The sequence below is a fragment of the Phyllostomus hastatus genome, unplaced genomic scaffold (assembly GCF_019186645.2).
Source record: "Phyllostomus hastatus isolate PE091 unplaced genomic scaffold, TTU_PhHast_1.1 phas_scaffold_216, whole genome shotgun sequence".
Taxonomy (NCBI): domain Eukaryota; kingdom Metazoa; phylum Chordata; class Mammalia; order Chiroptera; family Phyllostomidae; genus Phyllostomus; species Phyllostomus hastatus.
In genome coordinates this window covers 15801878-15817126 of record NW_025334018.1, presented here as the reverse complement: position 1 = coordinate 15817126, position 15249 = coordinate 15801878, and the positions used below count along the sequence as shown (strand labels likewise).

General features: G+C 62.5%; 1 protein-coding gene across 1 annotated transcript in view; it reads left to right on the top strand.

The window, feature by feature from the left end:
• The window catches only part of SLC6A17 (solute carrier family 6 member 17), a 43615-nt gene that overhangs the window by 10436 nt on the left and 17930 nt on the right, over positions 1–15249 (top strand). The window contains exons 2-6 of the mRNA XM_045817074.1: positions 4383–4751; positions 7825–7982; positions 9636–9762; positions 10452–10633; positions 12022–12132. Of these exons, the coding sequence (XP_045673030.1) occupies positions 4469–4751; positions 7825–7982; positions 9636–9762; positions 10452–10633; positions 12022–12132 (861 nt within the window). The 5' untranslated portion in view covers positions 4383–4468. The remainder of the gene's footprint in view (positions 1–4382; positions 4752–7824; positions 7983–9635; positions 9763–10451; positions 10634–12021; positions 12133–15249) is intronic.

Here is a 15249-nt window from a genome sequence, read left to right as displayed (position 1 = left end):
GAGGGCCTGGGGTCTGGGGCCTGTTCACGGCTCGGCTTCCCTGATGCAGAGGTTTGCACTTAAAAATGCAGCCCTGGCTGGCGTAGCTCAGTGGATTGACCGCGGGCTGCGAACCAAAGCATCGCAGGTTCGATTCCCAGTCAGGGCACATGCCTGGGTTGCAGGCCATGACCCCCAGCAACCACACATTGATGTTTCTGTCTCTGTCTCTCTTTCTCCCTCCCTTCCCTCTCTAAAAAAAATAAATTAATTAAATCTTTAAAAAAAATGCAGAGCGCTCTTTCCAGAGCAGAGAGACCCGAGGGCAGCTGGCTAGGCCCGCCCCCTGGGGCTCGGGGTCTGCGGCCACCTTGGCTGCTTGCTTTCCCAAAGACGTGGCCTCTCCACTCGGCTCCCTAGGGGTCTGACTTGGACGATTAGAGGCTCCCTTGAGTTACACAGTAAGACCTTCCCAAGGGAGAGCCCCCACCTCGACCCCAGCAGGCGGCTCAGAGGGCGCTGGCTGCTGTGAGGGGTGGAGGGGCTCCGGCTCAGCCTGGTCTGGGGAGAGCAGCTGCCCGCACCCCTTGAGGTGCTGGCTGAGAGCTGTGCTTGGAAAGTTGTCGAGAAGCCCTCCGCCCCCAGACAGGAGATGTTTTTCCCTGTCTGCCTCCCAGTCGGTGTTTTTCTTCTCTTTTTAGGAAGATGCACAGTTCGGCGGCTCAGTCCTGCCCCCCTCACGTGCGCTTTTCTGAGCTGTGAGCCGCACGGTTGCTAGGTGACAGGCTTCCTGGCTGTCCAGCCCCTCCGCATGGTGCTTGGAGCGATGGACGCGTCCCTGCCAGAGAATGCCACGGAACGGCACCTCACGTGCTGCTCCCCAAAGCAACCTCCCAACCCGCCCAGCTACCCCCGGGGGGATTCCAGTACAGCTGGGGCGGCTGTCAAAGTGTCCCCACGACGCCCCAGCGCGCCGTCCGCGGGTGAGGGTGGCCTGACAGACAGGCCCAAGAGCCTGCAGCAGCCAGAGCCTGGGGCACGCCAGGCCTCCCTGTCACCCGGGCGCATGGGGGCACTCCCTGGACAGATGCAGAGCTGAAGGGGACTCAGAGGCCACCCAGACCACCCCCTTTCACTCACAGGGCAACCGAGGCCCCAGAGGTCAGGCCCGCCGTGCCGGTTTGCCAGTTTGCGCGGTTGGTTGGTGGTGGGTCGGGCCCAGCAGCTCGCACCTTCTGATGCCCAGCACCTTCTGATGCCTGGATCGTGGCTGGCTCCCCTCCTGGGTCCTTCGCTGACCCTGGTGCTTGTCCCAGGTCATGCTTCGGGGTCACTGGCTGCGTGCACGTTGGATTCCGTGTGCGGGCCTGAAAGCTGGCCTTGGCCAGCACAGGGACCCCAGGCGGCGGGTGAGGTGAGGAGGGAGGGTTGTTCCCAGTCGCTGCTGGCGCCACCTCCCCTTTAAAATTGTGGAGAGAGCCCCAGAGCGAGGAGACCCGTGGGCCGTGCCTGCCTTCCCTGTTCTAGGTGCATGGGGTGCAGCAGTGCAGGAAGTAAGCCGAGTGTTTCCTCTTGTGGGATTCATCCCTCCTGTAGGAGGTCCAGGCACTAAAGGAAGAAAGGACATCGGCGGGCCAGGGGTGGTACTTGCTGCAGACAGAGCACGCACGGGGTGGGCTGCGGGGCTGGGACCCGGAGGGCTGCCATTCTGTGGTCCGGAAAGGCATCCCTGGGGAGGGGACATTTGCGCAGAGGCACTCGGGGAATGAGGGACGGAATGAATGGGTGAAGGAAAGAAAGAAAGGAGTGGGAGCGCTCACATCCAGGCCTGTCTGGCTTCGAAGCCCCCGGTCTTCGCCATCACCGCCTTCGTCCAGTGCTCGTCCCCCAGGGTCTGGCCCAGCGCCGCTGGGCTGTTGGCGCGCTCTCTCTGGGCCTCCGTGGCCTCATACATAAGCTGGGAATGGTGCTAGGGTCCCTCGAGCCCTCACATTTTAAGTGTCAGAGTCGGGGGTTGTCACCTGAGCACAGAAGGTTCTAGCTGCGACCGCAGCCCAGCCCCGAGCCTCGGCCTGCACGGTGCAGCCAGCACCCTGCGTCCTGCAGAGCTGCCGCTGCCCGGAGGCCCCTGCCCCCCCCCCGCCGAAATGCAGGGTGCTCGACCCACCGGGGTGAGGGCAGTGCCGTCTGGGGAGAAAGGAGCCGCTCCTGTCGAGCTGTTTCCTGCGGTGCTGCCGAGGTAGCTCGGGCCCTACCATAGCCTGCTGATTCTGCCCTTGAGTCCTCCTGGTGGAAAGTGAAGCGTCCCCACCCCCAGCCCTTTCTCACGTTGGCCACCAGAGCTGCCACTCACGGGGCTGTGTACGGAGTCAGCATCGAGATGAATTCTGCAGACTTGCGGAATCCCCCTTGCTTGTCTCCCGTGGTGGCAGGACGTGCAGCAAACCAAGCCTGATGCACTGCAGGTCGCTCTGATCAGATCCCGCTGCGGCCGGGAAGCTGGAGACGGGCTCTGCGCTGAGGCGCCCCACCCACGCGGTCTCCAGCGGGACCCCGACCCTTCTCCCCTGTCCAGTGTTGATGAAAATTCTCCGCGACAGCTGTAGGAGAAGCTAGATGACAGCCATTGCAGGCGCCTCAGGTTCACTCCCTTTCAGGGCCCTGGGGGCGGGGGGCGGGGCTCATCCTGGGAGCCCCTCGGGCACACGGGGCCCCCCCACAGCTGGTGCCCTGGGGTGCTGTTTGCTTCTGCAGCAGCCCAGGCAGGCCGAGGGCTGGAGGGCCCACGGACACACAGTCCCTCCTTGGGGGGACTCCAGGACACAACGGGACAGTCAGCTGACCCACTGTGGAGTCCCAGCAGAGAGCTGCATTTCTTCTAGGGAACTCTGGGGTCTTCTAGGCAGGTGGCTCCGTCCCGGTCACTCCAAAGCCCAAGACCCTGACTGTTCCTGGGGTGGCAGGGGGCAGTCACTAAGGACTCCCTGTCCCCCTTGGATGAAGAGGACAGGGAAGTGTCACCTGCCTGCATGTGGCCCAAGGCCTGGCCTGGGAGGGTTGGCTAACCCCACAGACCGGCGTGAACGGTGATCCCCATCTGCCAGGCCTCCCTGTTTCAGCAGCAGGACCTGGCCAGCCGGGTCCCCTCAAAGGGCGGTCTTTGCTGGAGTAAGCCGGAAGGTCTGGGTCAAGTCCAGCGGGGAGGGCAGCTGGGCACGCCTCTGCTGCGCCGCGCCCTTGTCTGTGCGGTTCAGGCGGCCCGCCCCAGGACAGCAGACGGGAGCCGGCTTCCAGAGGCAGAGCGTCGCTTAGTTAAGTAACGACGGAGCCGGGCAGGTTACATCCCTAGAAAGATGCAGGGCAACGGCAGGCCAGGTGTCCATGTGCTTAGTTTACAATCCTCTGCCTCCCCCTAACGAGGAGGTGCTTTGAAATAGAGCAGAACGCTGGTCCTTCGAAGGGCTCACTTCCGGGGGAGGGGGGCTTTATCTGTGTATGGGGCAGCAGGGAAGGTGGATGAGGAATAGTGGGGAAGGTGCCGCCTTCCCGGCCCCCCCCGCCGCCCCTGGGGAGCAGACAGCGTCTGCTGTCAAACTGCCCCTGAAGGATGGAGAGCCGGTTCTTGGCCGCGGTGGCCCTCAGATAATGTCATCGGTGAGCGATGACCCAGGATTTGTTGGCACCGAGCACACACCTCCAGGACTCCGGTGCCAGAACCCTGAGCCTGCTCAGCGCTCCTGCCTGGGGACGAAGGGGCCACAGGGGCTGGCGTCCAGGGGCCCCACGGTGACAACAACAGCCCCTCCCCATGTTGACATCCCTTCGAATCACCTGGGGATCCTGCAAAAGTACAGAGAGAGGCTGAGCAGGGCTGGAGCGAGCCTGGCACTCTGCATTCCTAACCAGCGCCGGTGATGCCTCAGACCCATGGAGACGTTTTGAGCGGAAGGACCCTCGAGAAGGCAGCCGCTGGCTTCCCTGGGCCCCACCAGATGCTTTAGGCTCATGAGAACCAGAGGGCTTGGCCTTGGCCTTGGCACAACCTGCTCGACCCTGGTTGCCGATGGCCGTGGGGCCACCCTACTCCACTCGGATCTGCTCTTATGGGAGAGAACACGGCTCCATGGGCGGCCTCGGGTTGGGGTTTGGTGTCTGCTGTGGCCTCTTCGGCCTCATCAGATTTGCCCTCTACTGATGCTCCCAGAAGGCCTGGGGGGAAACTGAGGCTGCAGACCCCGGGCTCCTCGGGGGACACCCCTGACAGGGAGACAGGCCAGCCCAGTATTCCACGCCACCGACCAGCCCCGCGTGCGTGACAAGGGGGTGGTTCGGCTGTGCCCGCCTGAGCCTCTCACCCCTCTGGGCTGGCCAGCTAACCCTCTCCCACCCGCCTGGCTTCACAGGTCCCGGATGAGAAGCAGCTGACCACAGCCGGGTCCCGCCTTCTCTGCGCACCGGGCAGCAGGGCCGCGCGGCCCCGGTGGCACCGATGCCGAAGAACAGCAAGGTGACCCAGCGCGAGCACAGCAACGAGCATGTCACGGAGTCGGTGGCCGACCTGCTGGCCCTGGAGGAGCCCGTGGACTACAAGCAGAGCGTCCTGAATGTGGCGGGCGGGGTGGGCGGCAAGCAGGCAGTGGACGAGGAGCTGGACGCCGAGGACCGGCCGGCCTGGAACAGCAAGCTGCAGTACATCCTGGCCCAGATCGGCTTCTCCGTGGGCCTCGGCAACATCTGGAGGTTCCCCTACCTGTGCCAGAAAAACGGAGGCGGTAAGCGGCGGGCCGGCGGGCCGCGGGGTGCCCTGCCAATCGGCTGGGCTGAGGGGCGACGAGGAACACCCCCTGTCCGAGGCGGAACTGGAACCCTTGCAGGCCGGGGCTCAGGATGAGAGTGAGGCTCCCCAGGACTTGCTAAGCGCTGAGACCTACTGAGATCCTGGCCGGCTGGGGTTCAAGTCCCCGTCCTGCAGTCAGCAGTCTGCGGTGCGGCGTCTCGCTCTGCACCTCGTCCGCATGCACAATGAGGATAATAGTGATTCCCACCTGAGCAGGGTGGCTGGGAGGACGAAAGCAGGTTGACATGAGGCATGCTGAGCACGGGATCTTACACACTGTAGGGAGCAGCTTCGGGCCGTTATGATTAAACACTTACTAGGCGGCGCCAGGCACCGTCCTAGGTATTTACTAGGTGTTATTAGGCTGAAATAGACGAAACCGCCGATACTTGAGCATCTTGAAACGATCAAAGCACTAGTCTCCTACGGTTCAACCATCAACCATCGGATGCCCCAGCAACCCCATGTCAGTATCACCCTCATTTTAGAGACTGCGCCGCTGAGGCACAGAGAGGTTCAATGACTTGCTCAGGGTCACACAGCTAGTGATAAAGTCAGGATGCAAGCCGGGACAGCGTGGCCCCAAGTCTGAGCATGCAGTCCCCACATATACTGCCTCCCAGGTAGGGGGGCCCTGAGTTCGAATCCCCCTACAAGGTCTTACTGCAGTATCACGCCCCTTCTGCCCGGGGTCGCAGCCCGTCCTGCTCAGTATGCATCTCAACAGGCTGAGACCACTTTCTTTTTCTTTTTAAAGATTTTATTTACTTACTTTTGGAGAGAGGGGAAGAGAGGGAGATAAACATCAGTGTGCGGTTATCTTATGCATACCCCCTACTGGGGACCTGGCCTGCAACCCAGGTACGTGACCTTTTGGTTCTCAGGTTGGCACTCACTCCACTGAGCCACACCAACCAGAGCCCAAGGCAGTCTTTCCAATCCCAGAAATAACCTCAGGGTTGGCCAGAAACGAGACCCCAAGTGTAGGCTGAGACATAGACTGTCAGTGATGGTGTGAGATCCAGGAGACCTCCAGAGCCGGTCCCCGCAGCCATCCTCCGCTAAACTCCCTAACCCTGAGCGGTGCTCCTGCCCTTCAGCGGGGTGGCCCGAGGCTCCCGCGGTTCAGGAACCTCAAAGGAAGTCCAGTGTGTCCCTAACTTGTATTTTCTGGGGGTGGAAGAGGGTGCATTTACCAGTGATCTCAACAAAGGTTGATAGAAAAAAGTACCTCTGATTACCCAGAAATCCTGCCCACCCAGCCCGCATCCCCCGGGCCCTCCGGTGGGTGAGGCCTCTGCCCGCTGCAGAGACCGGTATCAAGGCAGCACCCTGGAGCCCAGCGGAGGTGGATGGGCCTGAGTGAAGGGTGGTGGGTGGCGGGTGGCAGGTGGCCGGTCCTTGCTGCAGGCCCCTCTCTGGACTGTGCGCACCTGGAGGCTCTCCTGGCTCTCGGGAGGGGAGAGGCGCACCTGGAGAAGAAGTCAACCGCCTCCTCCGACGCCCTGACGCCCACTCCCCAAACGCCTGGCCCACCCAAGGCCACTCGGGCGAAACTCGGAGCCAGCCAGGCCGTGGCCCTTTGCTGCCCCGCAGGTCACCGCTCTCCCTTCCGTTTCCCTGGCCCAAGGCCGAGAGCCAGGACGCGGTGCAGGGACGGACCTTCCCTCCTTTTAGCGCCACGGCCTCTGGGGCTGCTGGTTGGTGACGTGTGGAATTTGTGCGTGCACGTGACTGTGTGTGTGTGTGTGTGTGTGTGTGTGTGTGTGTGAGCTGGAGGCTGTTGTGTGGGCTCAGTGGGCTGCCTCCCCGGGAAACCTTTCCCAATGGGCTCTCTCGGCCTCTCAGCGCGTGTGTGCTGAGCTGGTTCTGTGTGACGTGCGTGTGTATGTGTGTGTGTGTGTGTACGTGTGTGCTGACACTGCTCACGTGAGTCTGAAGGACCTGCCAGCTCGCCCAGGAGAGCGCCTGAGCCCTCCGTTGTCCTGACGTGCCCTCCCTGCGTGGGCCTGGTGCGGGGTGGCCAACACCTGACAGTGGCCAAGGCTGGGTCTTATGCCTGGAAGGTGCCGACCCCCGCCCTGGGTTTGTGGGCAGGCCGAGCACACACTGGGGAGCATGTGGGCCGTCGTGTTGTCTGGGGCAGAGCGGTGTGGCTGGAGGGTCTCCTGGGGACTCTCAGCTCGCAGGGCATGGCCTGGGGCGACCAGCAGGACACTGGTGACCGCGCTGGCCTGATGCCGTTTGATGGACAGGCAGGGCTGGGCCAGCGGCTCTGCTAACAGGACTGAGTCATTGGCACAGCTCTCTGGGGGGCGCTCGACCGTGTCCAGACTCGGTTTTAATTCTCCTGCTAAATGCCCTGTCACTTGGAAATGAGACTGTGTGTGCAGCGAGGCCCAGGACAGCGAGTTTAATTTATCCTTTGGAATCTTTGGCGGTATCCATTCTGTCCTGTATGATCCTCTCAGCGCCGCCTTCCTGAGCCGCTCATTTCCCTCCCGTCCCTCCCGGGTAGCTGTAGATTCCTGGCCACGCTGGTCAGACCCCTCTCCCTGGAGAGCTTCCAGGCCCCACTTCGCCGGGGCTGCCCGCCTGCTGCGACTGGCACAGAGGCGGGGAAGGCTCTGCCCGGGGCCTGTGCCTCTGGGGGGCCCACTCCCTCTGGGCCGAGGCTCCGTGGGTGGCAGGGGTTGTGAGCAGGTCCACAGAGTAGATCAGGAGGTGAGTGTGTCTGTGGCGTGTGACTTGACGTGTGGGTTCTCAGAGGCAGGACGGAGCCTGCCCACCCGCCTGCCTGCCTGCCTGTGGGTCCAGCCTTGTAAGCGGGAGGCACTGCGGCACGCCTGGATCCTCCCTCAGTGCTTCAGGTCGGGGGAGTCGTCACAGGTATGAGCCAGACCGTTCCCGAGGAGCCCAAGGACCAGTGACAGCTCGAGACGACCAGAGAGGTGGGCAGGACACTGCGCCATGGCCGGACACCCTGTGACGCCCCTCCCTCCCCACAGGTGCCTACCTGGTGCCCTACCTGGTGCTGCTGATCGTCATCGGGATCCCGCTCTTCTTCCTGGAGCTGGCGGTGGGCCAGAGGATCCGCCGGGGCAGCATCGGCGTGTGGCACTACGTGTGCCCCCGCCTGGGGGGCATCGGCTTCTCCAGCTGCATCGTGAGTCGGGGGCTGGCCCCGGCACGTCCTTCCTGGGGGGTGGGGGGACGCGGCTCTGGGGCACAGGGTCTGCAGGCCGGAGTCCCGGGCCAGGCTGAGGGCAGGGAGGCACCCCCCCCCCCCACATGAGGACTGCTCCCAGCTGGCGGGCGACTCGGGACCACGGATGCCCTCAACCGAAAGTTGGCTCCACGGCCTGAAGCGGGATCTAAATTGGGGGTGTCACTGAGAGGAAAAGGGGGGATGTGAGCCCAGGGGGTCCCTGGGACACCTCTGCTGGAGCTCTCTGGGGACAGGGAGACCACCCTGGAGACCACGCTCTGCTTGCCCGCCCGTCAGCTCCCACAAGGGAGGCCCTTTCTCTGTCCTTGGTCAAAGGGCGTTTCAGCTGGGCTCGTGGGTGGCACAGGGTCTCCCGGCCATTTGGCTGCGCGTGTGAGCAGAGCCGGAGGGTGGCTCTAACAGGACCCGCCCGGGACCGGTGAGGCTTGGGAACAGTGGGAGGCAGGGAGACCCCTGGGTGGGGAGTGTCATGAGGGCCTCGGCCCATCCACAGGGCCTGGTTTAGCACTCTAGGTGGCGATACCGAGCTCCCTTGGGGCAGAGCGCACAGGGGCCCACGCTCACACCTGGGCTCAAAACCGGGACCTGCCTCTGGACGGGACGGAGGATTCCGTCGGGCGTGGCCGCAGGGCCTGCCCAACCCTGGCTCAGGCAGAAGCCAAGGAGGGTCTGTGCAGCCACCCCTCTCTGCCAGTGTCACCTGTGCACGGGAACACGGCCGAGTATGGCCCCCTGCTGGGCTGGCCGTGGCTGAGTGGGGTCCCTGCTTAGACTGAAAACAGCCAGTAAAGGTGGTGGGGGCCCTCTTCCTCTGTACCCCCTAAAGGATACTGTAGGGTGTCTGCCCCTGCACGCCAGGGTGCAGGTGACATCGACAAGGCCAGGGGCCCTCAGCTGTCACACTGACCGGCAGTGTCACCGATGGGTAGGACAGCCGGGCCCCGGAAGGCAGAAGGGACCTGCCGCCGTCCCTGCAGCAGATCCGTGCACCAGAAAGCACTGCTTGCAGGGCAGCACCTTGGACCCTCAGTCCGTCCCCCCCACGTTAGTTACCGTGCTTCCGGAACACGAGCACGACGCCCCCCGCCGACGGTGGGCCGCGGGCAGTGCCGAGGGAGAGGAGTGTCCCGACAGCAGAGAGGGCCCAGGGAGCCAATGAGAAGCATCCAGAAAACCTCGAAAAGCACCGCAGTCTGGGGGTAGCTGACCACGGAGGCTGACGCCGTGCGTGTCCCCAGGGTCCCGGGGCAGCTCTGGAGCTGTGATGCTGAGGCATCGGCCAAGGATGGGGAAGTGCTTTAGAGCATCTTAGAAGGATTTCACACTGGAAACAATGAACGTGTTAAGAGTGTATTGCCTAAAGGAGAGAACTTTAATATCAGAAACATTCCTCTCTGGATTCTTTGAATACCGGGTGGTGGGAGGGTCAGGAGGGGTCTCCGGCTGCCCAGTCTCGTCCCTCCTCCTCCTCCGAGGCTGTGCTGTGTTCCGTGTGCGGTCCGCCTGGTGCTGAGCCTTGGGTGGGGTGGGGGATGGGCCGGGGAGTGCCCTGCCGCCTCCGTGACCCCTGGCACGGACCCTCGCCCCCAGGTCTGCCTCTTCGTCGGGCTGTATTACAACGTGATTATCGGCTGGAGCATCTTCTACTTCTTCAAGTCCTTCCAGTACCCGCTGCCCTGGAGCGAGTGCCCTGTCATCAGGAATGGGACCGTGGCAGGCAAGTACGGGCTCCCCCCGCCCCCCGAGTGTCACCAGCCAGGGACCCCAGCCGGCCCTGTCCCGGGAGGGAGCCAGGTGAGCCGAGGGGGCTTCGGCACGGCTTCAGGGCTGCACTGAGCGCTGTGTCACCTCGGATAAGACACCCACCCTCTCTGATCCACATTGCCCCTTCGGGCGCCCGCTCACCAGCCTGCCCCCCAGAGTCTGATGGGGACTGAACCAGCTAGTGAGTGCAGGTGAAGCTCTGGAAATGGCAGCTTTTCTCTAGCTGTTGCCCACTGCTCTGCTCTGACCATGCCCCCTTCCTCTCTGGAAACGGCCTCAATCTGTGTGCTGTTTCCGTAAAAGGCTGGGCGATTCGTCCCACTCACAGGCAGGTAAACTGAGGCCCGGAAACCACTCTCCCATGGTCAGACCACCAATTTAACCAGGGGATGGGAACCCAGGCCGTCAGCTCCCAGCTCAGGCCCTTCCTGAAGAACCAGGGGCCGGGGCCACCTGACCCTTGCTGCCTGGATGTGGACAGGGCGTGGCATCAGTGGGAATTGAGGTCGATGTGCCCTGGTGGCCGACGCAGCGCAGGCCCAGCCCCTCCCTGCTGCACGCTCACCCACTGCTGCCCGGGTGGGGGCCCGCAGGGGCGCGGGTCCTGCGGCCCCGCCGCTGAGACCTCTGCTGCTGGCACAGTGGTGGAGACCGAGTGCGAGAAGAGCTCAGCCACCACCTACTTCTGGTACCGAGAGGCCCTGGACATCTCCAACTCCATCTCCGAGAGTGGCGGCCTCAACTGGAAGATGACCCTGTGCCTCCTCGTGGCCTGGACCATTGTGGGCCTGGCCGTCGTCAAGGGCATCCAGTCCTCAGGGAAGGTGAGTGGGAGGGGCAGCCAGACCCCAGAAGTCTGCGAAAAGTAGGGAGAGCGGGGGCCTGAGAAATCTGGGCTGCCCCTCGCAGGGTCCCGTGGGTGGACTTGGCCTCTGGGTGACTCAGGGTGAGGACACAGGCCCCCCAAGGGTGGGATGGAGAGTCCCTGCTGCAGTATTGTCGCCCCCCTGAGGGGGCTCCACACGGGTCTCTGCGGGTGCAGACCAGCCGAGGCCCTCACTCCTCCCCACAGTCGGATCTCCTTCAGATAAGGGCTCATGCTCCTCTGTCATGTGTCGGTGTGTGTGGACTGCGGGGCCGGAAAGGGCGCTAGCGGTCCTGTCGCCCAGTCCGCTCGTTTTTCAGAAGAGGGAAAGGTGGCCGAGAGAGGGGGAAGCAGCTTGCCTAGATCACGCGGCCAGTCTGTCCACCTCGGGGCTGGAGTTAGCGCCCTGGCTGTCTGTCTGGGCCCCAGGCTCTTTACCAGACTCGACGAGCAGGGAAGCCTTGGAACGGTGGCGTGGCCTCAGCCACCGCCCCTGCGCTCTCTGAGGGCCAGGACCCTAGCCCACGCTCTGTGCCCCTTACCAGTGTCGGCATGCATTTGGTCCACAGTGACTTTTTGAGTTAGGAGTTATTGTGCCCGTTTTATAGATGAAGAGAAGGAGGCAAGCTGAGGCTAAGTAAATACTCCAAGGTCATGTGCTCCGTAAGTGGTAGAGCCAGGAGAACACAGGTGGTCTGGCTGCAGACACGGACGCTCTGCAGACACCCACGCCCCTGACTGCACCCCACCGGGCCCAAGCAGCCCTCCCGATCCGTTTCGGTGCTGCAGACACTGTGTGTGTGTGTCTTCCTTGTGTGACACTCTGTGCCAGGCACGTGGGGACATTCAAAGGCGCAAGAAACACACATGCTGGAAAATGGGGTACGATTTATAACCTCGAGAGGCAGGACCTCCTTCTGATCTTTGGCTTGGGAGCCCTGACTGCGACCTCCTGGCTGCCTTCTGTCAGAGGAGCTCTGAGGACAGGGGAGATCCTCAGGGGGGAGCCAGGGACGTGGAAAAAAGTGAGGAAGGGGAGCGAAGGGCTCCTTGCCCCCTTGGTGGCCCTCGGGGACAGGGAGGCCTGGGGCCCAGCCCAGCCAGCCCCTGCAAGGAGAAAGGCAGCCCCAGGCCCAGCCCTGCTGACTCCGGCTTTTCCGCGCTCCTGTTTCTGCCTTGGCTCTGGGCCAGGCGGGCGGGTGGTGGGGTTGGCCCCGTGCCCGGGGGTCCCGGGGCTCTGCTTTCTGCAGCTATCAGAGGAGGCCCGTGTGCCCCAGCTGTGAGCAGGGAGGGAGCTGGCGGCTGAGGGGGGGCCGGCCCCGTGGTGGGTCCCTGTCTTCTCCGCAGGTGATGTATTTCAGCTCCCTCTTCCCCTACGTGGTGCTGGCCTGCTTCCTGGTCCGGGGGCTGCTGCTGCGAGGCGCCATCGACGGCATCCTGCACATGTTCACCCCCAAGGTAGGCGCCCGGCGGCCTCTGGCATTGTTGCGCTCGTGGGGGGGACCCACTGTGCGTCAGGCCCTGGAGGGGTGTGCTGGAGGCGGAGCCTCGGCCCTGCCGTGGGCGTCCCAGGAGAAGGACATCGTGTTCATTTGGGTGAGACCAGAAGAAGCTTCAGGGAGGAGGTGATGGGTGAGCTGAGCCTCCAGGAGCAGATAGGGTTTCTGTGAGCGGCGGGACAGTGCGGCCAAAGGGCCCATGTGGGCAAGAGTGTGGAAAAGCACTGGGCATGCTTGAGGCCGTGGGGGGCGTCAGGGTTGGCTGGGGCTCAGGGACGGGGGGCGGGTGGGGCTTTCAGGGGACGCGTCTGGGACAGCAGAAACCAAGGTGCCTAGGACAGGGAAGCTGCCCCCGGGAATCCCAGCCTGTACCCGGATCAGGGGAGCAATGTCACTGTAGGGATAAGAGATCGCATGGTTAGTGCCCTCACAGAATCCATCCACATCTCCTCTGATTCCGTCCTCCCAGAAGCCCAGGGAGGGGCCGAGCAGGACCACTGCGCCCCTCTCCCGGGCCTGCCGCACAGGTGTCCCGAAGGTGGTCACCCAGGGTTCCTGCTGGAGGTCTCTGCCCGCCATGTGCCCCTGCCAGGTGGTTCCCCTTGAGACCTCTGGGCACGGCTGGCCTGAGCCAGTCCCTGAGGAGTAAGAGAATTTCAGCGCAAGCTGGGATGTCCTTCAAGGTGCCCCGAGCCATGTAATTAGCAACCCCGCTGGGCAGGCTGGGAAGTCCACCTTCAAATGCCAGCTGACAGATCAGCCACCGGCAGGGCCTGGCAACACTCCAGTCCACGCGCACAGGTCAGAAGCCTGCAAGGTTGAGGCCCCCGACCTTGGCCCTCAGTAGTGCTGTGTCTCACGTGTACACACACACACACACACACACACACACTCACACAGAAAGTGCATCCTGGTGACACAGGGCGAGGAGTCCCCATCCCCTCCCTGCTCCCTCTGGTGGGTGGTGCTGGGCAGGACGCACTTGCTCCCTATACACCCGACGGCAGACACCGGCCCTCAGCATGCTGGGAAGTTACTTCTGAGGTTTCTATGGGAACAGCCACGGAGGTCCACTTTATAAGGCCCTTGGTGAATCTCCAGAGGCATGAGCGGGCCACGTGGCTGGCCCCGGGTTGCTGTGAACACGAGGTGTCTGACGAGGGAAGATAGTGCAAACCTGGTTTCTTCAGGGGCTGCCGGCCATGAGGAGGAAGCACGCTGGTTTATGAATCACTTCAACTCTGTCCCTAGAGTCAGTCTGACGCCCACACTTGAGTCTCTCAGTCACACTCTGCTGAATCCACGAGGAAACGACACGCTCTGGAGGTGGTCATAAATGCGGCGATGCGCACAGGCCCCCAGAGGGCCCCCCGTGGTGCTAGGAAGGCCTGGCGTCGAATTCCAGGAGCAAGGGAACCAAATCGTGGCATCGGCTGCCCGTCCCTGCACACGCACTGCTCCCTATTTGAATCAGAGGCTGTTGGAAACATCTTTTTTATATATATGCAAAGATTTATTTATTTTTAGAGAGAGAGGAAGGGAGAGAGAAATAGAGAGAGAGAAACATCAATGTGTGGTTGCCTCTCGAGTGCCCCCAACTGGGAACCAGCCTGCAACCCAGGCATGCCCCCTGACTGGGGATCGAACCATCGACCTTTCGGTTCATAGGCTGGCACTCACTCCCCTGAGCCACACCAGCCAGGGCCGTCCAGTAGTCTTTTTTGAGGTTTAGCTATACAAACATATGTAGCCTAGTGCATCCATCTTTGCTCCTACATAGTATTCCACTGTAGCACCACACTAAGGTTGTTTTTTTTTTTCATTTCTAAGTTTATTGTTCCAGTGCTCACCATTGCTAACAATGCCATGGTAACCATGGTTACTCAGGTCTTCGTGTGCACAGGTCTCTCTAGGGCATATGTATTCAGGAGTGGAATTGCCATCCCAAAGGGTGGGCGTATCTCCAGCTCCAGGAGGTGTTGGCCAAATTGCTCTGCAGAGTGGTGGCCTCCACTCACGCTGCCCCGGTCCATTAGACTTCCGTTACTGTCGAGCAGGTGGGCACAGGTGGTAGGGGTGCACTTTGAATAGCAGGGGGCTGCCCTTTCCAAACCCCCCTCCTGGGTGTTGGGGGAAACCGTGTAATAGCACTTGTGCACCTGCATAGGCCGGAGTCTTTCGGAGATGAAGGATAAGGAACTAAGTCCAGAAGGCCCTGGAGGAGCCAGGCCACCGGGACCCGGCCGGTGTGGCCCCTGGCCCACTTAGCTCTTGTGACTTTCCGTCTGGATGGAATCTGTGGGCCCATCCCGAGACCCTGCCTACCGCACAGTTCTGTGGGGCAGCCCCTGCCCTTGACCCTGGGGGGATGTGTTCAGCAGGGAAGGGGGGCCTGCGGGCCTTAGGGGACGTCCTCCATCCAGGACCAGAGCCTGTGTCACTGTCCGAGGCAGGTGAGGCCAGCAGCGATGTCTGGGGGAGGTTCCTGTCGACGAATCCTTCCCGCCGTCTGCACAAGGCCTGCTCCCAGAAGCAGCTGTCTGACAGCCCGGGCGGGGCGGGGCTGGGCCAGGTCCAGGACAGGACAGGGAGACGGGAGGACCCCTGGAACTGTTGCGAGTTCCCGCCCTGGACTGGTGCCACCGAGTGTCAGGGCTGGGGGTGCACACAGCCGCCCGGGCTGTGCCCTGCCCCACTGCCACCGGCCACAGGGGACATGACAGGGGCCTTGACATTGGGCAGCCATGGCAGAGGCCAAGAAGGTTTTCGGCCAGGGCGTCTCAGCGCCCTGAGGGAAGCACAGGCTCTCTGCGGGCGTGCTGAGTGCCCTGGACGTAAAGTCTTTTCTTCCTCCCACAAAGCCTTCCGACAGCAGAGGCAGTCGAGGCCATAGGACCCAGACTTCCTGTCCATGACTCCAGGCAGTTGCTGAGCATGACAGATGCCCCATGGTCAGGATACCACGATGGCCACTAGCATTTTGGATGGGACCTGGACTCATGTTAATGGCGAATGGGCTTCTCAAATTCCTCAAGCCATTTCTGTCCTGATTTCTTGTTCCCGTCCAGTTAAAACC